The 25,391-nt window shown below is 40.3% G+C and overlaps 1 protein-coding gene across 1 annotated transcript in view; it reads left to right on the top strand.

Annotated features, from left to right (window-relative positions):
- Nucleotides 1-9,259: 9,259 nt before the first annotated feature.
- Nucleotides 9,260-25,391, top strand: part of SPTLC3 (serine palmitoyltransferase long chain base subunit 3) — a gene marked incomplete at both ends in the record, with an annotated part of 78,297 nt that continues 62,165 nt past the window's right edge. The window contains one exon of the mRNA XM_080342929.1: nt 9,260-9,373. Coding sequence (XP_080199055.1) covers nt 9,260-9,373 — 114 coding nt within the window. The remainder of the gene's footprint in view (nt 9,374-25,391) is intronic.

The raw sequence follows: 25,391 nt of genomic DNA, 5'->3' as shown, positions 1-25,391 counted from the left end.
AACACATTGTTTTCATAAGGGTCATAATTATAGTTTGGAAGGAACGGGAGTGTTCTGTACAGTGAGTGGAAAAAGGTAAATTTGTAATTCTGGTGCTAAGGGTGTGAATAGGTAATTTCTGATACTTTCTCCCTACAAGCAAAGTAGCTTGTTCTGTGTTTCCTTTTATTACCTGATGTGAGTTCCATATGTCCATCTGAAAATATCTTAGAAAAATGTTTGTGGTGGCTTCTCTCTGCATTCAAGAGTTAGCAAAATTCCTTGAAATTAAGAAGTTGGAAAAATTCCCCTGGAAACCGTACAGGGCTGAGAATATTGCAGCAGAGTCTGTGTTTATAACACAGGTGATTTGGGGTTGTTACAGTCTCATTTTCTGCCAGGAGAGATTCCCAGCTTTCAATAACAACAGAAGAATTTGCATTAGTGCTTGACAATATGACTGAAATACATCCCAAACTTTTGGAAAGAGGGTCTCAAATCATTATTATTTTGAATTTGTTTCATGATATTACAATAATTGATATTGCCTGTATCCAGTAAATCATGAAAACAATTCTAAAATAATTTTGTAATTTACATAACGACAAAAAATTAGTAAGTACATACTTTCAGAGGCAAATGCTATCATGACTGAATTTTCAGTAGATCGGGTTATGATAACAGCAGACTGTTAATACGGAGAACAGGTGGATTGAGGATTTAAATGTTCTGGTAAAATAAACAAAAGGGAAAGGAAGGAGGATTTAAAAGCCTGATTTCTTAAGAGAAATATCCCAAATCAGTGGGTACATGCAAACTTTTTAGACCATACAAAGAAAATTATATTTTAATTTTCAGCTTGTGGACGCTTGAAAAAACAAAAGGGGCTATGAAAATAATGGTAGTGACAGCGGAACAGCAGAGAACCTTTCCCAAAGTTTCAATAGATCTAAATGGTCCCGGCAAGTACAGCCCTACAACATTAATTGACCTCTAAAAATATCTGTAAGCATCACATGCCAAGAAAACACCCCAAATGACTAATCATGATAACTGAGGTATCCTGAATCATAACATAATACATCTGATTAACTAGTAGAAACTTGGCTACCTGGAAGCCTAAAGTGTTTTTCTACTCAAAACTTACAGCCTCCTTTATTTACATAACTGAGCTAACACAGACTTAGGCTATGAAGATATGTGCTACTGATTATAAACAGGAAAAAAGCAGAGAATAGTTTATAAATTTTATCAAAACTGTGGCCTGAATAGTAGATTTCATCATTAACGGCTCTGGAAAATAAACTGAACGTTTGAACCTATATGGTTTCCTTATCTAGTTCAATAATAACATCTAAAGCAATGTGTGCATGCCGATACATGAAGCTTAGGTCTGGTTATAATAGTCCAGTCTGTCATCTTTTACTAGTCTATAATAAATGGTCTGTGGATTTAATAATCTGAAGTGTTTTTCAGAAATCCACCAAAATTTACACTAGTTGCTGACACACTTGACAAAAGTTAGGATTAGAAAATCATTAGAAATTGGAGATGTGTGCCACAAGTGGTAACCTATGCTGTTGTTACTCCATTGACATATTGACTTAAATAACGTATTATTACAGTGCAGGAGTAGAAGGAGACTTCAGCTCTAACTGAGGAAGGGATGACATCTCTGTCTGGCAAGAAATATGTTGCATTCTCTTTTTAACAGCTACATATGAAAGTGGTAAAAGCAAAAATGACAGAAACAAGACACCTAAGCAAAGATCTTTCTATGCAATGATCACATGGTCTGGCATTCAGACATCCAGTAGTGTTGTACATCATTCAAATGAGGAAAACAGCTGCGCTTAGTTCATGCATCTCCTTTTAGCTACTATTATTGCTCAGAGAAATGCAGGTTAAGGTTTCAATAACCTCCCTATAACACTGCAACGTTAATGCTAAGAGCATCCAGGGAGACTTTAATAGAATGCAACATTAAAATGAGAAGCGTAAACTGTGTTTAGTTTGAGGTTTTTAGATGTGTCCACTGCAATGGAGGGTACTTGGGCTATCAGTGATGGTCTGGCAATTCGTGCAATGCTGTCAGCTTTGAATTAACTTCACTAGTGCACGTAACTAGTCCTGGTTGCACCAATATCAAACAGCAAAATTCTCTGCTGTAGTTTATTCTGCTTTTCAGGAAAAGATGATTTGTTTCCAGTGTTATAGAAGTACTTGAAGCTGTGAATGGAGCTTCATTACGTTTGATATGTAAAACGAGAGCCTTGTTCTAGAGATCCTACAGCAAACTTGAAACAAAAGACATAGAGCTGGTGGGGAAGCCAAACACAGAACATATTCTGCACCAGCGGTGTGCAAGCAGTGTAAATAGAGCATCTGCCCTAGTCAGCAATGTTTGAGCTTCCCTTTGAAAACATATCCTTCCATGAAGGTGTGAGGAAACTTCCCTTTCTCTCCTCCAAGCGAACAATTAGCAGAAATGTATCTTTATTTAAATGACTGGCACTTCATCACTCAGCAGCGGTTTTGTCAAAAATTCTTTTATTTCGCTTGCACTTGTCCCTTCAGCCAACAGTTTTTGAGATAAGAAGGGTTGTATGATTTTAAAACAGTTTCTAATCCCTCAATTAAAATAGTCAGTGTAAACAAGTTGTTAAACTGAATTCACTGCTGTCTTCATAGGAGTTATAAGCCTGAAGGGAAGTTTTTGAAAGCATACGGAACTGCCAGCCTGGGTGGTCTAACAAGTGTTCATACAGAGCACCTAGTTCTCCATGTATTTTCAACGGGTGTATTGATTTGTGCCCGTGTACTGTAGGTTTCACACTCTGACTAGTTCAGTGGCTTTACATCAAAATAAACCTTTGATTCCCAATACATACTCATATATATCACTGCTTTGCTGCTAGGTTGTGATCATAACCGTAAATCTCTTCTCTTTCTTATACCCATGCAAACATTTTTGTATTAGTGCCATCCAATATGAATTCTTGAAATTTTCAGTGGCTGCTCTGTGTTTGTTTGTATTTTCTTTTCTGAGCCCACTGATGATTTTGTGGGCAAGCAGGATGGATGAAAGCCAAAAGCTCTTTGCGCATTACTGAGAGCCTATCCACAAAAATCTGTTGAAAGGAAGGGAAGCAAGAAACAATAGATTGCAATGATAAAGCAATACAGATGAAATTCAGATGGAAAATGCAAAAGATCAAGTCTCTGCCTGCTTCATGCTGTTTCCCAAGAGCTTCCTTTGGGCCATCCATCGAAGAAAGAACTGGAGAGGATTAATGAGATGTGTCAAGTTTCGAAGGTGACACCTGTTTTGGACTGCCCAGAGCTGGATTTGGAGGGCTCATAGACTACTTTTTTTGTTTTAGAGACAGGAGATTGAGGGGAGGGGGCAGACAATACCAACTGCTTGAAAAAATGTGGAATTTTGTGTTTTCTTTGTGGAATTGCTCTCTTCGTGTACCTGTGTGCATGTGACTTCCCACAGAATTGTGCTGTGGGGCCACTCCTTGCGGTATGAGCCTCAAAGTAGATTAGAAATGTTCCACCTCTGTGGTAAAAAAAAAAAATCAATAAATCCATCTGAGCTGTTGCTATACTAAATAACAAATTTTTAAGGCCCACTTGAGGGGGCAGGGGGGAGTTAATTTTTTTTTGATGCAACACAGTTGCATTGAATGCTGTAGCTTCATAGTGTATCAAATGAAATTTTCTATCTTTTGTAGACCCTTCAAATGTATGAATCCATGTGCAAAGACTGCACAAGGTTGTGCGATGGGCTTTCTTTCCTTAGGTACCCGTATCTGTGACCCTTGAGAAATTTTTGCACGCTTGTAGTTAACAGAGTCACTTTTTGAACTATGAAGCAACACTTCTCCATCCACCAGCCCTTAAAGAGGCCTCCATCTGCCTTTGAGATTCAGTTCCAGTCTGAGGGGTGTGGAGGAGGGACCTCTGGCAGCAGAATGGCAACCTCCGGGTCCCTTACAACAGGAGCAACGTTGAGGAAAAATCATCGTAACTCGATATGTGCCTGTAAAGCAGAAGTTAAAGGAAAAAAGTTGCTTCCTAGGACACAATAGTCATTTGTACAACTCAGATGTGTTATGATAACGAGCAATCAAGTGACCGTGTAAGTCTAATGTGTCTGTCCAACAGCAGCCCACTGTGCAGTAGCTGTGAGTCCTTGCAGTCCCTCTGAGTCCTCGCCAGCCCCCTGTCCCTGGTTCTTATTGTTGGCTCAGCTTCCACAGCTGGACATGGCTCCTTACACCTGTTCCCACACCTCTGGCTGTGCTTTCCTGCCAGAGTGTGAGCATTTTGCAGTGAGTTCCAGAAAATTTATTTTTTAAGCAATGCAAGACTACCCTGTTGGTGGGACCTTCGTGTTCTGGAGATCTCACACCCTCTCTTCTTTAATTTCATACAACCCAGCAAAGCTGTAAAATGTGCTAATTCTCCCTGTGGTTGATCTTCCCAGCCACTAATATCTGATGTAACTCAAAGTAGAGTAGATAGCCCCTTCAACCTCACCCCTGGGGAGCCTGTTTGCGCCCTTCTCTCCTCTCCAGTTCCTGGAACACAGAGGTGGAAGCCAGCAGCCCTGCCAGCCCCAGGGCTCTGCAGATGATGCGTGGCCCTGCCAGAGCCAGAGGAGCTGTGCCTCTTGTACCACATCTCTCTGTTGAAATACTGGTTGCGTACATCTGCCTATACCATGGGGTTTGCTTCTGAGATGCTCTAGGATTATTTCCTGTCCAGATTTGAAGCATTTTGTATATCCTTCAAGGGGCAGTTGTGCAAGGGCACTGGAGGGGATCCATCAGCATTGGTGTGCAGTTTTACACCCAGGTGTAGGGCGATATCCCTGATCTTTCCCACATATGTATTGGCTAGGTAGAGTTTAAAGCAGCAAACGTGGTTCTTCCATGTGAATGTTTAGGAAGTTTAGCCTACAGCCAGTGCCTGTAAAGTCTGGATGAAACTGGAAAGACACCCAGGGAGATGACTGGCCAGCTGATACCTGGTACTTGCTATTGCTTTTGTTGCTTTGTTGTTACCATGTCTCTCTGTTTGTTCATTTATTTCAGCCTCACTGCTGTAGCTATATCATAAGTCATTTACGTATCTGAGGTATGAGTTGTAACTGATATCCGTGTGTCTAGAGGTACCAAACATGCTGGGATCCTAATCAGAGCAGTCATCAATGGTATACAGAATTTATAAGGTGGACTTCTGTTGTAAGAGAAGCGATAGGGAGGGTAAGAAGGCTTTTTAACTGTGTATTCCACTACTGGGGCATGCTCTTGCAGATAATTTAAATATTATTAGAACTATGACTTTTAACAAAGGAATAGAGTTAGACTCACAGTTTATTTCAGCTCCTGTTTGACATTGATGTCTGTCTAGAGAAAATAAGCATAAAGCTAGTAAATGTCTTTGTGTTGAAACCCATTGTTTCATATGACACGTAAATTTACATCTGTCATGAGCTGAAATTATCAAGATCTTGCAATGAAATTGCAAGACCATTTCACAACTATGCCATAACTGTTCTCTGGGATGAATAGAAATACTGTAGCAGTCTTTCTGACATTACAGTTTTCTGGGATCAGCTCTCACCCTTTCTTGCATCATGTACTTTTTTTATTGGTAGGGAATCCAGTAGTGCTGTTATAAATAGGGACCCAGTGGCCACTCTAATGACACTAAATGGTCTGACTGGGCCAAAAATCTAATGGCAGGTTAGATGTTTTTGTCCCCATTTCTTGAATTAAACAGCAGAGGTCAACCTTTTAACCTATGCTGTGTAACAATGGTAGTGCATAGCACAAAAGTGATTTTCTCCAAATATTGAGAGACTGTTTGGCCAGATCCCTACCCCTCTCTTTTGTCTCTGCTCTGTTGATAAACCTTGGATTATTAACTTTATATATTTTACTTCACTTTTGCACCACACTCCTCAGCAATTCATCTCAGAGTACTTACAAAGGATTTATTTATCCTGATTTCAACAGATGAGTCAGCAAAGACCAAATGGCATTAAAATTATAATGATAAAGCAAGGAATAAAACCTAGATCCTGGGAATTCATTTATGATTTTCCTACAGATTTGCAGTAATTGTAGCCACATCTTACAAACTTTACTAGCATCTATGTAGAACATGGTGTGTGCTCTGCTAGTAACCTTAGAAATTCACCATCTTCTTGCCAATGTACAAAGGGAAACTTTTGTTACTTCCACCAATAGCCAAGCCACTGAAGTGCACATATAATCTTAGTAGGATTGGGATCCCCTGCTGTTAAATACACACCGTCAGCATAGTAAACTTTTCCCTCCTGCTTCCCAGAATGGTATAAAGACACAGGGTATTGCTGTTGGTGGCTTTGGTGTTGCAAAGTACACAATTGTTGAGTCATTCCCCCAGTGTCCAGGCAGCACAGACTCTTACATTTTTGAGTAATAGTTGTAGATGGAGCTAATCAGTAGCATGATAGATATGGACGCAGAAGCCTGAGTAACAGATGGCTTTGAGTAAGATGGAGTTCTGAAGGGCAGGATTCAAAGGTGGTTGTTTTGTTGTTTGTTTTTCTGCAGGAGAAATACTACATCCTGTTTACAGATCATCCCTTCTATAAATCATTTGCTCTGAATGGAATCATGGCAGTAATTTTACTCAGCCCCTAGTGATATTTGTTTTGTGAGCTCTGGCCTTTAGAGCACAGTTAAAAGAAATTGGAAAGGACAAATTTTCTTAGACATTTTAAAAATTGCTCATTTAAATTCATATTTAAATCTAGTCTTTTTATGCACTGCTTGTTTGCAATCTTAAATGTTAGAGACATTGAACACTAAAACTAATACAGCATATTTAATTCACTATTTTATTAATGCAAGGACACTGGTATTTCTTGGGCCTTGAAATAGGTAACAAGCATAGACTTACAGGCTGGGACAAGAGATGAAATTTGCAGCATCTGAATTGTTATCTAATCGGAGATTACACTCCTCCATAAGCCTAATTGGGGAGAGAAAAAGAAAAAAAAAAGGCACACATGAGATGATAATTATATCACTTTGTGCCCTGGAAGGTGCTAAGAATGGGAAGCTGAGACACTGGAAGCTGTTACGGGGAAGAACGCTGCTCTGGTACATTTTCTTGTCTTTATCACAATGGGGTTGAGGTGATCAGTGACTGAGCAGACTGTATGTTTTACAGGTGTTTGATTTGCTGTGACAATCAAGGAAATAATTCTCAAATGCAGAATGCTTCTTGGTTGGAGGGGGTTGGCAGGTGCAGAGTGTGCGCTCTACGTTACCTTATTCCATTTATCTTGGTACCATAGGTGATAGATATGCAGGGAAGTATTACTGACCGTTCTTTGTGCCTGCTTATGGCTTATTCTCATCCCGCTCTTTTTCTTTGCAAACAGGAACTCCTAGCCACTTATCATGACCAACAATTTATCTTATCACTATATATTCACAATTAATCTGTAATGAAGCCTATAAAAGACCAGTTCATACAGAAATGGGGCTTTCTTGCCTAGGAAAAACACCAAAAAAGACAAAACCTAGGAAAGCTGAGTTCTGATAGTGAATCTGGTATAACTATGAAGGAAAACATTTTGGTGTTTTACAGTTTCTGTGTCATTTTAGTCAGTTTAAGGGAATATTTTCTTGACCAAAACTGCTACAAGTGTTAATTGGAATATGTAAGTAAAAGGCTTAATTCCAAGGATATAAAAATCAAACCTAGTTAGAGATAGACTGCTTTTTCAGTTGTGCTACTCTATAGTGTATCATGGAGGTTTTGCTACAGATCTTAATGGAAATCTCTGCAGACCACTGGGTGGCATGAAATGAGGTGAAATGCAGAAGGAAAGATGCACAGATATTTCTTTTAAACGCAGTTCAATTCAGGTCTCTCTTAAGTAAGGACCAAAATAGATTTTACCAATTCAATACATATCTAAGAAAAGTTTTCAAAACCAATGCAATGTGTTTCCATATATATTTTCACAGTAGTTCATTTAATCTCCTGCATTCCACATATTGAAGTTGTAGGCTGCTTTTTCGGTATATCACTTACATTTCACTGCCAAGATGACATAGTAACTTTTTCTAATTAAAACACTCCAAGTGTTTTTATTCTCCCAGTCTTTCATCGTTACTGTTTTCCAAAATGGTTATTATAATACAGCTTTCCTTTAATCAGTCTCCACACTAATTTTAATTATTTTGGGAGGAAGGAATTCTGTCAAAGACTGGCAGAGATGCTTCTACTTTAATGTCTTGCCACTAAAATCTAAAACATGAGAATTTGATTCAGCAAAGATAATGTATGTATTTCCACAATCAATAAATTCTTGTCTTAAAATCAAGGACCTATGTTAGTCCTGCCTAGAAGTTCCACGTGTGATTAAAGCCTGACTGGTTTTAAAACTAAATTAATTAAATTTATAAATGTGGTTCTCTCATTAATTATAATAGCATGCCATTTATCCCATTACTGGCAAACTGAGTTTAAAGGGACAGTTCACTCTAGTAAACACCTGTGTACGCATCTGTAGGATAAGGCCATATATGTTGTTTCTAGCTCTAGATAAATTTTCATTTTAACACTAAAATGCTTTACGTTTTCTTGCAGGGTTCATGTTGTGCCTATGCTACCTATATAAGAAGAGATTTAAAAAGAAAAAAAAAAGTTCTGCTCTACTCAGCGAAATACTACTATTTTCAGCCAATATAGCAAGATGAACTGTGTAATTTTAAATACTACTTCGTTTAAATTTTCAAAAGATTTTATTACTGTAAATGGAGTAATGTAGCTCTACGCTGAGTGTAATCAGGAGAAAAAAAATGTACTGTTCCTCACTGGGAGACATTTGAGAGGTAATATATCTTTAAGTGTCTCCGCCTCTGAATCCACCCACTTCTTGATAGCTGCAGCCTCTTGTTGACTCACAGAAGCTGTGTTCATTCAATAGCGAGCAACAAGGAGTATTTTTCAGAGATTTTAAGAGCACACCTCCTGCGATGTATTTTGCGTTGTAGCTTCCTGCGGCTGAAGGTGTATGAAAGAAACAGTTTTAAGTTTCGAAGATATTGCAAAAGATTGTTCCTCCTCTCATCCCAGAAAATCCTGACAGACCAGTTGGATACCTTTCAGGCCTTAACCAAGAACTTTATCTGCTCGTCCCACTGCCTTTTTTACAGTAGAAAGACCTGAGACACTCTTAAGAACTGACTAATTTAAACAGATGGCTAATCCCAGTGCTGTCTGCAATGGACATCTACATCATCATCATCAGAAACAGAATAATCTCTTAAAAAGTGGAATCTGTAAGAGAAATGGAATTACTAAAGGAGTGAAGGTAAGGTTTAATTGTTTACCTTAATTGCCTCAATATTGAACACAGTTGCAACATGACTTATTAAGCTAGTTTCATGGCAGTCTTAGTCTCCATTGAACAGGTTGTATGGATTAGGTTTATGTGTCAAGATTACCATCTTGGGACCTGACACTGTTTGTTTTCCGTCATCCTCAACTGCAGTGAGGGTTGTGAATGCTCATGCAACAGTGTTGGTCCCATGGACTAGACTCTAGTTCATATCAAACACATGCACGCTGAAATGTAGTAGTTTCCTTCCAAAGCTTAACCGATGCTGAAGTTGACTGTGCAATGTATTAATCACTCATGAAAAGCTGTTTTATCAACTTAAAGTGTGTGTGGAGTGGTTTTTAACATGTGATTTATTGTTGTACAGGTGTAACCAAGAAAACGTAGGCAGGGGAAGCTGTTTTTTCTTGATATTTACATTACTGCAAGATTGGTTTAACTGATGTCTGCCCTTTGTTGATGCCTGCTCTCCAGCCTTGTACTGCTTAGCATCCAAGGCAGTTCACTTCCTATTTTCTCAAGCTGCTCTCTTTGAAACTAGTGCATCTCATTTACGTGAATGTTTTGTAGAAAAGCTGGCACGTAGCATCCTAAAGAATGAACCACAAAACCAAGGGTATGCTTTTGCCAAAAGAGCCCTAATCTTAAATGTTGTCTGTCTGCGATACCTGTTCTAACTAGGAACGTTCTGTCTGTCTTGAAGTGTCCTGATTCTGAATCTTGGTGTGATCATTAGTAGAAAGTCTTGTGGTGATTAGAAAAAGGCTGGCTTTACGGCATGGTGTGATGGTGAGAGGCGAATGGAGGTTGTTTTTGGAGCCTGAGCGCTCACCTGACCATCCCTGTTGAAAACTTTAGACAAGGACTGTGGCAAGGGCTGCACTGTTTTACAAATAAACAGCTATCTTATATCTTTCTCTAAATGGGGCTCTAACACCCCTAGCACTCTAATGAAGGCACGCCCAGTGTCATGCTTAATGATTGTCTGGCTTCAGGTGTCTCCCTTGGTATGGGTGTTGCCCAATCGGTGGCTTGTGTAGGATGAGGAAAGCAAAAAAGCTTGTGCAATGATTTGAAAAGGCCTTTCTTGGGATTCGCTTCCAGAAACCTAATCTGGCATCCTTGTATATACCACATATATCTCCTCATCATTTTATATATTAGCTGTTTGCCACAGTGATATCTGAAATCTCTGCTATCAGTTTGAGTGGCAGATTTCAAAGACTAAGCCTCGCCATTCAGTTATTGTGAACCTGCTGCAAATGAGCGGTTTTGAAAGCAGCAGACTCTCAGGAGAGGATTAATTAGGATTCTCTCCTTAACAGGAGAGAGATGGCTAGAGAAGTAAAGTAGAATATTCGCTGAGGGTGAGCAAATGGAAATAAAGATTGGCCTGAAAGGGATGGCCAGAAAATGAAGTGTTAGTAGATGCACCTGCTGGATTAGTGAAGTCTTACAGGTACTGCATGGTTGGAGGAGAAGGGGTTTTGCCCTGCTATGTGATAGGTGAAGGCAGCGCTGAACCACTGCTGAATACCATCCATGGCTGAGGACATGGTGAGGAAGTGAAGCCTTAGAAAGTTCAGGAGCCTTATCAAAGGCAGACGTGGTAAGTCCAGGTCTAGCACTGTGTTCTGAATGACATACCATTTCCCCTCTTCCTGCTTCAAACACAGATTGGGAAAGAGGGAAACAATAACAGACAGGAGTCCTGTATGAACCAGGAATCTCATTCCTGGTAGGAATCTCCCCATTCCTGTCTGGTCTGTTTCCCCGCCCCAGCTGCCTCACCCTGTTCGGTACTTAAGCTTTATCCTATTTTACAGGAACATATACTGTTCCTTCCTACCTGATCTGTTTACATGGCTTCACTGCTGTAGGTGTGCAACTTCACACAATCTGCCAGTGTGTTTATATTTGCAACATCTGGCTGAAGTGTGCTTCCCACTTCACAGCTGGGCTCTGAGGAGCAGAGAATATGGCAGCTGGGTGCACAGGGAAGCCAGTGCAGGAACCAGACCCAGGTTTGTCATGATTCCAGTTGTCTGCCTCCCTCCCTCCCTCCTCTTTTGCTCTTTCTCCACCTTGCCCCAATTTCCCCTAACACTCTGCCACACACACACACACATATACATACTTTACTGCCTATTCAATAAATTAATTCACCATTAAACACCTTACATAGGAGGGGAAATATAGTGCTAGGATATTCAGGGGATGTGACTGATGATGCTAGTTGTAGCACTTGAGACTTGTGGCAGTTCTGAAACTCTTGGGGTTAGTTACAGCTGTGTTACTTTGCAAGGAGGGGAGAAGGGAGATGTGTTCCGGTTTAAGAGTGGCAACTGGTGATGCAGATGCTGCAGCGAGGGCATGGCACAGTGACGGCCAGGATTATGTAGCAATAGTTGCACACAGTTTACTGACTGGAACATCAGGCTTTGCAGAAATCAGCTTCATAAACCTTTTTTTCTCTGGAGCCCACAGGAAGCACTGGCTTCAGGAAATGCTGGCTTTGGAAACGTTGCTTTTGAAAACACTGGCCCAAGAACAACGTGTTTTGCATCTCAATTATATAAGAACATTTTGCGTGTTTGTGTGTGCGTGACAGAAATGGAGAAGCAATTCTGATACAGGAAAACCCACAGGTTTCCAAAGAAAGTATTTTGTTTAATGAGTGGGGGAAAGTAATTAGGAATGATCAAATGTGGGGGAGTAGGGAGGCTCTCTTTGCTTCCAGCAATCTGCGGCACACAAAGGACAGGAAAAGGAGGTACCTGAGCGATAAAGATGCAGTGAGGTACCCTACCACAAGACAACCTGTTGCTTTTGGGGAAGCGATATAGCACTTTGCGGTGGGACTGCTTGTTTGAATAGCTTCTGTGGTGATTTTAAGTCTGACTCACTCAATTCTAGCTGATAGCATGGACTTCCCATATAGTAATGGACACTAGACCTAACCGTGTCCCCGCAGCCATGCTGCATCCTTGCATTTGTGGAAGTTGGGCCACAGTGAGACCTGAGCTTCGGGAGGTGGGTCGTGGGCCATGTCTCCTAATTCATTAGTGCTTAAAACACAGGCAGATTATTTGCGTTGTTCCAGAACCTGTAGCCTGGACTTGCCTTCATTGATAGTACAATTCAATAGCTAACCTATATATTTATGTAACTGTAGTAGCCGGGTATTTTCCTGGTCGTGGGTTATTTGGCTGTTGATTAGGTGTCAGTTGTAGGACAGATTGGACTTTTAAAACAACAAACATGTTTGTCCAGTGGAAACATTTTTTCCTGCACTACACATACAACAATTTTATTTCTTTGATGGATCATTTCCTTGGATGCCTTAGAGAGCCTCCAAGACAGTATAAAGCTATTTGCAAATTTGTTTTTTTCTGTTGTGCACTGAGAATGGCAGTAGCTTGGAAAAAACTTGGAGTGAACAAGGCTGCAGCCTTTTCCAGGGTTTTGGAGCTCCTTTCTGAAAGCAAAAAAGAGCCCAAGATGAGATCAAACCCAGTAGCATCTGCCTCACTTGTTTGATAGCCTGAAAATGTGACAGCCTCCAGCGTCTGGGGGCTCTAAAATTTGGAGGCTCATTATACTTACCTTCTGTCCTGTGACATCTGGACCTTCTTACTCAGTCCCTTCCATGCTTGTGGCTCCCTTGCTTTCCTTGCTCTCCTTTCTGCACTGCAATGTCACTTAGTCCCCAAGGAAGATGTTATAGAAAACACTGATGGTTTTAAAAAAATGTGATGAAAGGAATATGCCAAGTGACTGTTCTCGCAGGAATAATTTTCTTCTATGTTGTAAATGCCCCCTGTAATTTCTTTGTACTCTGTCCTCTTGCATATATAGATAGCAGTTACTTCATACGCTTTTGCAGTAGTTAGTGTAACTGGGGTGTTTTGGATGCAAACTAAATATAAATGTTAATCAGTCCTGAGGGAAAAAAATAAGCTCATTCCCACAATTAGAGTTGTACGATAAGGCTTATTAATGAGAGAAGATAAGAGAAAGGAGGGAGGGTTAAGACTGATCAGACTAGAGCCTTTCCAAATGTTTGCAGTCTCAGCTGTGCACCCATAATGATCTGCCTACAGAAACATTTTATTCTGAAATATCTTCATTTTTTTTTTGGTGTTGCTTTGCGTAAAAACAAACTAAAAGGGGACTTTGTTGTCACCAACCTGTTTCACCTGCAGCACCCAAGCCATTGTGCATATATTAGTGGAAAAGTGCAATCCCCAGAAGCCCTCTGGGTTTCACGGCTGTAGTGACAACAGAAAGATATTGCGAAGTGGTTTCCAGTCAGTTCTCTACCAATTACACGTGTTGCTTTAGCTGTACCACAGACATGACCTCCTCATCCTTCATTCCTGCCTTTTCTTCTCTTTGGTTTCGAGCCCCAGAAATTCATTGCTTTGCACCAGCACGCTCAGCTAATAATCACAGGTCTCAGATCCACACCCTTGTTTCTGTCATCTACCCTGCTATGTGATGAGCTCAATGCATTGGAAGCAGGAAATGTTGAAGACGTCTTTCTGCCAGCTGAGATGTCTCCAATGTGTAGGCACATGTGACAGTCAACGACTTTTGTAGCAACGTTTTTTAAGTGCATAGCATTAGACTTTGCATGCAAGGCTAGAGATTTTTCCAATAGCACAATAAGAAAGTTTCCAGCAGGGCTGGAGTCACTGCCCTGTTGATGCCTGAAAATCTCTTAATTTTTGGAAGTTTAAAGCCTGACAAAAATAGCAGGTGTTGATTTGCTTTGGCTTGAAAGACCTAGCATCTCAGGTCTTTAAGGACAGCCTTCTCTTGGCCCAAGAAGATGTCATCCTTGTACTCATGAAAACAAGTAAATATATGGCTTAAGTAACCAGATAACCCATGACTGAGCTCCAGTGCAAAAAAGCAGTGTACAAGAAGTAGATGCAGGAATGGGCTACGAAAGAAGAATTTTGAAACATTGCAGGGGCATGTAGGGATGGTGTTACGATAGACAAAGCTCACCTGGGGTCGGTGTTAGCAAGGGACATCAAGGGAAGAAAGAAGAGCTTTTACTGCTACATTAGTAGTAAATAAATAAACACAGATAATGTTGCGCCTTGCTGAATGAGGTGGGTGATTTGGTGACTGCAGATGCAGGTGAGGCTGAGGTATTCTATGTTTTCTTCGCCTCAGTACCAGTAGTGGAAGAAGACCGAGTCATGGATCTCTTGAGAAATCTCAACCCCTACAAGTGCATGGGACCAGAAGGGAAGCAACCAAGTGTTCTGGCTGATGTCATAGTGATATCACACACTATCATATTTGAAAGGTTAATGGATATGAAGAGAAATATAGGAAGATCCCTTATTACTTAAGAAAGGCAAATATTCTACCTGTCTTCAAAAGACAGATCATTTCTAGCAAAGGTTGTTTCTGGGAGCATAGAGAAGAAGGTGGTTGGGATTAGCAAGCATGGATAAATGATATTTGACTCTTTGTCTTCTATGATGAACTGACTAGATTTGTGAAAGAGGGGCATCATCTGCCTTGACTTTAGCCGTACCATCCCCAGATGCTGCTCGAGACATTACGGTCTTGATGAGTAGACTTCTATACGGGTTAATAACTGGCTGGATCGTTGGGCTCAAAGGGTAGTGGTTTATGGTTCATACTTTCCCTGGAGGCTGGAGAGGTTTCATATATGGGAAAGAAGAAGCAAACAAAAAACCCCAACAAACTCAAGATGCAAAACCCCAAGCACCTTGCTGGGAATTTGGTGCTGAACTGTCTTTGGACACGAGGATAAACCAGAAACCAGCTGAGGGCCCATCCAGTCTGAGTCTCTGTCATTGGTCTATGTTATTGTAACATGGATGTTCTACTTGTCCAACACACTAAAAAACAGTTAGTATGATAGATGCGTTCGTTTTAACCTCAGCTGCAGGTCACTTGAGCGGGTTTATAATCTTCCTCACCAATATTCCATTATTTTCCCATAGTCTCTATAAAACTTGATTTTTTTTTTCCCAGAATAATGGTTAACAGCAAACTGCCTCTCACAGTTTGCTGTTTGCGAGCGTGCAGTGGTGACCCAAATCCTGTTTTATAGGGTTCTAGACAACTGTAAATAGCCCTTCATTTATCATGATATGCAGGTCTGTTTCTTCTGCCAACAGATGTATGAGCTCTCTCATGGATTACTATTTTTTAATTTCTTTTTAAAGAAAATTAACTTTTGTTGTGGCTAGGACTGTGGCATTAACCAGCAGAGCAGGAAATTAAATTTCCCTACAATGACCAGTGTCTCAGCCGGAGAATTCCTGCCATTCCTGGCAGCTGTTTTTTCCATAGAAAACACTTTTAGGAAGCAACGAAGCCAGAAGTTTTGTGAGACTATTGTCTGAGAGAGTTGTCATTGTGGGACAGATGTTGAATTGGGAAGCAAAACGTCATTTAAGAAGAGCAGGCAGCAGGAACCAGCAGTATTGTGTGCCTGGAGCATTTTGCACTTTAGGATCTATTAATTCAGACAGATAGCTAGAGCATTCAGCAAGATACCTTTAGTATAAAACTGCAAGGTGAAGAGCTGAATTTCCAGGCCAGATATCATCTGTGTCATCAGCACAAAGTTACATTTAACCTGTTCTCAACTGTTGACTTTCTCCCTCCCAAAGTATTTTAGATTTTGGGGAGAATACGCAGTGTAGATGTAACACAGCAAAGCCCTGACTGTTCTTCTGATCATCTCAGTCTTTTTGGAAATTATTCAGCTGTATCCTTGCATTTGGCCATGCACAGGCTTTGGCATGTGCTCTGCCATTTCCCTCTCTTCCAAAAAAATCTGTTTTTTCCCTCAGCCTACCAGGTAGTTAGTATTTATTCACTTAGCAAGAGGAATATGGAAAGACAAATTTATGGTGAGCTGAGACTCGCAGCCATTTCAGCTGACATTGTGCTGCACTCCTCTTCCTCCAGGAACTTCAGTCTGAGTTTCTGCTTCCTGTCCCTGCTGCTGATTCATGTGGTCTGAAGAGCTGCCATACATCCATCTCTGTGACTCACATAGAGTTATCTGAGACTTCAACCTGGCTGATCTCACAGCCACAAAGCTGTCTGCCTACACATGGCTTCACAGCAGCTATGTGTATGTTCTTGAGCTTCTTGGGGCTGTTCTGTAAGAGAGTGTCTCAGTCTGTCCCTGTCCATTCCTTGCATCTCCACAACACTTTATCTGGAAAGAACATTCCTCCCTTTGTGATCCCCAGGTTGCTCTGTAAAGATCTCCCAAGCCACTGCCTGGAGAGGGCGGGATACAGATATTTCCACCCAGTGCTAGCACCCTGTGTCAGTGGCTGTAGTCATTCAGCCTGATAATCCAGAGAATATAACAAATTAATTTAAGACCACCCATGCTTGTCACATTGTACCTCACCGTCAGCTGTTCTTGTATCTCCTACTCAGGGCATTTGCTGATCAACCTCAAAGTTTCAGGTGCTGCACAGATACCAATGTCAAATAATGAAACGATGCAAAGTGAACAAGCTTTTGTGGAAGGCATTTCATGGTCCAAGAAAGCATTTGAAAAATCAATATATTTTCCCAGCTTTTTAAGATCATATGCCTGTAAGTTCCTGAGTGTGAGCTTTTGAACTTCCAGCAATCTCTTGACATCAGGCGTGCTCAAAGGGAACATTTTACTTTGGCACAATGTCTCTCAATGTTGTATCTCCTTTATATAAGGTATTACTATCCTGTGCAATTTTTTTTCCCCTTCCATCGTTGTTATATAAACAGGTTTTTTGTTTGCATGTGTGGGTGGTGAGAGTGTTTGGGAGGTTCTAGCGGGTACCAGGGTGTGTTAATCCCCAAGGGGGAATCTTCTTGGTTTTTTGGTTGTTTTGTTTTGATCACAAAGGAAACAAACCCTGTTGGAGCTGTTTTGTTGCTATCTCCACACCTTTTCCTCTTTTCTAATCACAGTCATCCTTCACCTATGGTCCATCATCCTCAATGACTTGCCTTAGGTTACAAAAGAACCAATAATGAGATTGCTATAAGCTTTTAAGTAATGGACTGGATTCTGTAATATATAAGGGGTATTACAAAGTATATTCTGCTTTCTGTGTGTACACGGTCCAGTTTCGTCCAAGGTTAAGAAATACAAAATTACTTTATCAAACCATCTAGGAAGAATCCCACATGGGTGGAACTTGTTTATTAGTCATTTTTGGCTTTCAATACCTTTCCTAACAGTATCCTTAAAGCTGAACTCGGGACCTTTGTTTCTAAAATCTAATTCTTATCCATAATCAAGCAGGAACAAGTACAAATTCCAAAACAAGAATAAGCAATTCTGTATTCTGTTTTTATTTTAGGATGTATATTAATGGAATGGGTATGCTGATGTGCAGTAGTGTGAGATGTTGGATATGCTGTGTGCACTATTAACACTTGGCAAAATACTTATGAGTAAGTTTTTGTCCTTAGACAGGAGACGTGCTTTAGGAACTGAGGAGTAGATTTAATAAAATTCAGTTTCACTTTGGGTTAAACCTTTTGTCCCAGGAGAGGTGTAATTTATTGCATCCATGAGAAGGAATTAATTGGCTTCCTCACATCTCTTGCTCACCAATGCAAGCTAAAGAAATAAAATTCTGCAAAAGGTGGATGTCCTGAACCAGAGATCACAGGATCAAAAAGGGCTGCAAAAAAGCTGTATTTTTTTTAATGTCTTTTTTAAGGATGGATAGCTGAGAAGGCTGGCCCCAAAATCCTGGCCCTTGGGCCCTGGTGCACAGTTTAGAAACCTCCCAGAGGACTTGTTAGAGCAGCTGTTTCCAGCATAAAGTAAGTTCTACAAGATCCTTCCATCTCCCCCCATGGATGTCTTCCCAAGCACACAGATTTTCCAACAAGCTTTTCTCTCCACTTCATTAGCATCTCAGCTCTTCCTAAGCTTCTACTGTGACAAGAGAAATCTCTGTTCTTTATTGTCCTGTCATCACCTCTTTGATGTGGTAAAGAAATCACTGTGGCTATTGCATTAGAAATCCATCTCTGAAGGTTACGCAAGAGTGAAAGTCAACAGCGTTACCAAGCATGACAGATAAAAAACAGAGCTCTGTCAGCTTCCATCTCACCCCCAAACCAAAATATCAATTAATTGATGCATTTGAAAATCTTGGCATGGACTTAATTATGCTTTCAGTAGAGCATAATTAAATCAGGAAAATCAGCAGGTAAAAATCAGCTTTACCCATCAATAGATGGAAAATATTTTAAAATCTGCAGAGATAAGGTACTGTTAGTAGGGGGATTGTATTATATCTGTGATTCAGTATAACTGGAGACCTTTTAAAACTTGTCTTGCATGTGGGCTGAGAATTACAAGGATTTATGTAAGTGAAGTGAAGCATGGTTTTATTTGATGTTGTCAGTATTATTATCAGAGACTTTGGCTCTTTTGGCTGTTTCATTATGTACCTGATACAAAACATTGTACTCCTGTGATTTTTATATAAATAGTTAACGTTTCCATGAAACAAAATTTCATTCAATGACAAGTTATGCAGATTCTTAAATCATCAGGTAAGCACGCTTACTTTTATTCCCTGTTGAACACTTTATAGTTGTCAAATCTATCTGGTGGGGGGGAACCAGCTATATAGTTTGTTCTTTAGCATTGTAGTATTATAGAGTCTTGGTTGGTTTTGGCCTCATTTCCCGTAAACAAGACTTATCTAGTGATACTGTCTGTCAGCTCCCTAACAACTTGTGAACTCGTCAGCTGTTTTCAGTCACATTTGACAAAGGCTTATCATCCGCTCTTTCCTTAAAGCAGGCAGCTGGGCATAGGAGAACAGGCCTTCATGTTCCCTCTGAAAGAGAAGCTGCAGTGTGAACTCATTCCTCCTGTACCCTGGAGAATCTGCAGCAGAAAGGAGATTTGGTCTGCATCCCAAATCAGAAGGAAGTTTCTATCAGTGCATTGCTTTATTCAACACCAAAGTCAGTCAACGTGAGACACACATAGAAACCCAGAATTTATTATTCCCAGGGTTCACAGGGCTCTGTTTACTTCTGCGCTAACTCATTTCTACATGGCGTATATCTTATCATATTTCTCTGGAATGTATTTACTCTGTAGACTTTCTGAGGTAAAGACTTAATTTTCTGTCCTTTTCTTGTAAACTGCTTGATACACATAGGAGCATTATCATACCAAGTTTACCTTCATTCACAGGGAGTTTTATCAAAGTCCTCCCACTTTTTCAAATTTCAGTGATTTGTTATTATTATTGTGTAAAGCAGTTGACCTGTCTCTGTTTCTAGTTGCTGCTAGTAAGTCAGGATAGAAAACTGTATCTTGGTCTCATTTCTCATGGGACATTTCTCCTCTACCAGTCCGTCTACAGATGAAACTCGATTTCAAGTATAAAAGTTATACTTACTGTTTTGCAGTAATTCAGTTCTAATTCAGTCATGCATCAGTTCTTCATCTGTAGAGGAGACTGGTCCAAAGGAGAGCAGATTGAAACTCATCACTGTCCTCTGGCTGGTGTTTCCCTGTTTCACAAAGGCTGTGTTATTTCAGTTCACCTCCTGTTGATCAAAGTGTCTCACCTACTCAGCAAAGCCATTCTAAGTGGGAGCTGTATTTTGGGACATCAGCATAAAGACAGAAATGAAATGGATGCAACTTGGGCTGAAGGTTGCTGGTTAGGCATTTTAGAGAGGTTTGACTATTTCTTCGTTGAGATTTATGCAATTATAATTACAATGTTTTGGTGGGTTTTATGGGTTTGGGTTTTTTTGTTTTGTTTCAGGGTTACCCATAGAATAACTTGAACAGCGTGGAAAGCTTCTTAAAGAGCTTTTAAGCAGATATCCAAGAAAGGCTTCTGTCTTAAAAAGATAGTCTAAAAGTCTGGCAGAGGACAGTTCGAGGACTCTTTAGTTTTCAGGTTATTTTGAGTGATGTCTTGCTGGGGAAGCTGATCAAAATATCTCTGTTTTGTGGCACTTCTCAGTAAGGAACCACCATGGCTGACTGACAATAATTTGTTTGCAGACTTCACTGTTTGCTGTTTATTCATATCTTCCTTTTTTCCAGTCCTGTACCTGTCCCTGGCTCATGGCTAACATTTCAAGGCTACATTTAGTCACTGTTGTACAGCGTTCCATTCTTCACTGGGCCGCATGTCTACTTAGCTGTGTGGCCAAAAACCCGGCCGTGTTCTGCAGGACTCACACAGGGTTTGCAATGCATTATTTCAGCAGATATATGAGGGATGGGCATCAACCATGTGTAGGCAATTGTATTTGCCAACTATGCATTCTTGGAATAGGAAACAGCTTTACCTATGAGATCCTTATGACAAATGGAGTTACCAAGTCTGACAGTGAAATCTTCTGGAACAATTTCTTGAAACTCATGGTAGAGGCAAATGGACCAGCATTATTTTCTATGCTATTGGACAAAGAACTTTTTTTCCTAATTTGAAACAATTGCTTGGAGTCTTGTTTCTTTATTAGCCCCACTCAGCCATGGTTAAAATAAGCAGATGCACCTGTGCTTTTTCTGTTCACATGTTCTTGAAGATCTGAACAGGAGTTTGTGATTTGGGTTTTTTTTTTTTTCAGCCCATATTGTTCAACATGCAAGATTTAGCAAAGCTGATAAACAACACCGTTTTAACAGTTGTGTAGGCAAGAAAATTTGAGGCCTTTGAAACATTCTGTATTTTGAAAACACAATTAAATTGGAAAAAATAAATCAAAACTGCAGACACATGCAAGACATTGGAATGGAAGAATGTCTCTAAAGCTGCCAGACATAGGTTCTTATGTGTAGATACTGGTCACTTTTGGAATAAGAAAATTAATTGTCAAGTATATAATATCTAATTTAACTAATATTGGTTAGTTTTGCTTATTCAAATTACTCATCAGCTAGATATAAAGCTGTGTATGTCCTAAGCCAAGCAGCTTACAGTTATAAATAGTTTGGTTTAGGTCCCACTTTCACATCTGTTATGAAAAATTGTACTTGTGAATAAGACATACCTGCTTAGCACAATTTCTAGTTATTTGAGTGGCAATATCGGGGCCAAGGAATCATAGTTGAACTTATGTGACTCCTCACTTTCAAGTCAGTGGAAGGGACAAAGGGCTCTCTCACAGATGACAATTGGCCAGTCAGGGTGGAAATGGGGGAGTGAGATAAAGCAGTGGTTGAACTGGCAGGTCCGGCTCGCTGGGTTGTCGGTCCAGCAGTGTGGTGGTGCTGGGGTGGAGCAAGGTGGAGCTGCCCTGGGGAGCAAAATGCTCCCTGAGAACTGGGTCAGGGGAGTGCCCGGCTCGCCGGGGGTGCTGGTGTAGCCGAGGGCTAGAGAGGGAAAGCCAAAAGGAGGTGAAAGGTGGATGGGCTGAGTCTGTGGCAGGTGATCTCAACCAGGATGTAGGCAAGGAACCGAGGGGAAGGAATGGCACAAGGAGGGCAAGATTGCAGCTGCTTGCAGATTTCCATCTCAAAGGAAATAGCTGGATTTTTTTGTTTTACTGGTTGGCAAATAACAAAGAAATAGGACTACCAGCAGATAGCCACAGAAACATGAATCATTTCACAGCCACCATATGTATTGACTAACACATAATACTCTGAAATGAAATACTTTAGTGTTGACTGAATGTGTAGTTAAAACAAAAGCAGCAGTGCTTGCCGTGGCTGCTACTGCCAGCGCTTTACCATCCTTCCATTAGGAGAATTCTAGCATAACCTTTTTTGTAACTGCTTGCGACACCCTTGTGTTTGTCTGGGCTACTAAGAGTGATTTAATCCATTTTGCCATACATTCTTTAAGAATATACTTAAACTTTACCATTTTCTTTCCAAATCCAAAATTGGGCTGTGGTATTTCTGGGGAAATATGGTCTCTTCTACAGTGTGTCTCTTAAGATACCAGAAGCATATTTGAGGGCTGTGTGGAGCTATGAGGTGGATCTTAGAAAATGAGGATAGAGTTGCAGGGCTTGTGGAAATGCAAGCCTTCCGCATTATTCTACTGAGGTTTGTAACACAGGAAAATATTGGTAACACTTAGCTGTCGTTCACCACATAGACACAGGGACATATATGGAATTTCAAAATAGTTCAGCTCTGCTTTGCAAACTAAGTGGTCAGATTTTTGAAATTGCTCCCATAGAAAAAAAAATCTTCAAAAATTCTGTGGTCTGTGATCCTTTCTTCTGGGAGTGCAGGAATGACCATGTCAAATATTTTCCATTCTTGGCATGAATTTACTCCCCGAGAGCTTATGTTCTGTTTTGATGCACCTGAGTGAGAGTACTTTAAATATTTGTTATTCCTTTCCAGTCAAGACGATAATCTGAAGCTTAAGCATAATTAAATTTTTATTTTCTATACCTTCCTGTGTATCTTCGCTTCCCACTGCACTGACAGTTGCATTTTTAGTTCTCTAGACATGGTGTAGGACTCAATCTTACTACTTGGGTTTCAAGCAGTTTTGGCATATGGTAGATATATCTAGCCAAGCCTACATTTTGTGGCAATGTGTCTGTGGTAGAATCCGAGTTTGTATAGTCTCCCATTGTTAAGGGGTTTTTCTTTCAAAAACACCTTCTAGTCTATTTTGTCCATTAACAGATGATACTGGATTTTACCCCCATGCTTTGGCTTACACTGATTCTGTGATGCGTTTGGTAAGGCAAATCTGTAAGTAAGTTACCCAAACACAGAATTTCTGGTTTAGAGTATTTGTCATCAAGTTATGTAATCTCTCTGCACACTTTTCTCTGACTCTTCTGAAATGGACATAACTTCTTGTCGGTACCTCTCAGGGTCCCTCAGGGAAACCAGTGCCTTTCACTTTACATTTCTGTATCATTTCCACACAACAGCTCCAACAGACATGGCTATATTGAGCACTGAGCTTAGTCTGAGCTGCTTCAACCCTTCTTTCATCCAAAATGAGATTCCTCTCATTTATTTCTCTTTTAATTTCAAGCTAGAGCTGAAAGTACACTTTGAGCATTAGGCTCTAGAACTGGCTGGGGATATAACTTGCTGTCTCTTTCTGTGTGGATGTAGACAAGACTCCAGCCAGACCACCTTTCTGACTGAGCTGAGTCTAATTCCAGAGCCCCCATCTCTTGCAGAGGGCAGGTACTGCTGAGGTATCTCACTTTCATTCAACTCGGCATTGGGAAGCAGTTGGCAAACATGCCGCCTCCTGTGCAAGCTGGGAGCCCGAAGCCCCTGCGTGTCACTGAGGCCAAACCTTACCTTCAGGCATTGCAGAAATCACCTGCCACATGGACTGACTGCAAAATCAGTGTAGTTGGCAGCAGAGGGTATTATGTGTGATCTCCTCACAGCCTGAAGTGGAAACACTGCTGGTTAAAGAGAAGACATTGTTGGAAACATCCAGGTTCTCCCGTAATTCAAGCAATTATTTAAACAGGTAATTCAAGCTACTTACACAGTTTAACCTATGCAGCTGACAGTTCTGCTTTTCTGGAAGCAAGAATCGTCTCTTTTAGAAGTTTCTCTAGATCCTTGTGCTGGTGCACATAGCCGTGTTTCCTGAGTTATGCTTTCCCTCTTGTCATTCTTGCCTTTGTATCAACTGATTTTATACACAGGCTAAAGTTATTCCCTTAGTCCATAAAGTAGCTGTCAGGATGGGCACATAAAATTTCTTCCTTCATTTTAGGAGAATTAATTTCCTATATGTGAATGGAGTGTAGGACTTCCTTCTCTGTGGAATGGGAAAGAATGTAAAACAAGCAGTTATCAGAGTATTCTAGTATTGTTTTAGAATTGACTGTGAAGCATTATGTCTGAAACATGTAAATATTCACCTGCAGGCATATCTGCCTAGACAGATTTTGTGAGGAGTTTATGGGCATGAGACCTCAGTTTATTTTTTTTTTCACCCACTGTAACTGAGCTTTATTAATTCCTTATCAACTGATTTGTACCATGGGACATGCTAGTGAAATCATATTACTTTGCACATGTGGACATCCTCAGAAGTAAATGATATTTTTCTCTGCTATAAGGTGGGATGTAAAGTATGTAGTTCACCCTCTCAGAATGACTACTGGATGAATTAAAGCTGTCAGAACAAATTTGAGACCTGTCTCCACTGCAGTTGAGAGAGGCACCTGCACCTTTTGCCATTGCTCATTATTTGACTCGTTGCACAAATATATTTGCAGCAGCTGTTATAGGGTATGTTCATCTTATGCTCAGGTTTGATATATATATTTATTTTTTTTTACAGATGTGGGAGGGTAAAGGTGAAACATGAGGTCTTCTGAAAACGGTTTATCTTCTACATGAAGTTTTACTGCAACTTGCTTATCTTGTATAACTGTAAAGAAAAATTTCAGAAATATGTGACTATTTGTTTTACTAATTCTTCAAAGTCTGTGCATTTTAATGGGCCTTAAAACTATGTTCTTTCTGAAGGAGAGAGCACCTTCCTTTTGGGTTTTGTTGACAATGGTCATATTTAAGAGATAAGATTGGTGCACAGGAATCTTCTGTGATCCCAAAATGTGTTGAGGAACTCAGGAGAATGTTTGGTTGATCAGAGCTTCAGTGCATCCCTGTTAGATGGTCCTGTCTCGTCTTTGCATTGCCAAATACTGTTGGTCTGTCTTGATATTTCCAAATTTAGAAGCACAGAAGTGTTATCCTAATGGAAAAATCAGAGAAGCATTATCATACCTCTCAGAGGACTGATATACTAGAAGGATGCTGTGTAAAGATGTTAATGAGATAGAGATAACAGGGATTTGTGTGGCCACAAAAGAAAACAAAAGTCTATACAGCCTTTGTTAGGCAGAACTTTGTTCACTGATTTGTAAATGTGCTGAACAGGTTTAAGACACTTGCCAAAAGCCAGAGTCATGTTAATTCTATTTTCATTTTAAACAGAAACTCTACATATCTACTTCCTTCTTCCAG

Source organism: Nesoenas mayeri (assembly GCF_963082525.1).
Source record: "Nesoenas mayeri genome assembly, chromosome: 3".
Lineage (NCBI taxonomy): Eukaryota > Metazoa > Chordata > Aves > Columbiformes > Columbidae > Nesoenas > Nesoenas mayeri.
Note: the sequence above shows the minus strand (reverse complement) of the source record. Positions and strands in the feature narration are given on the sequence as shown.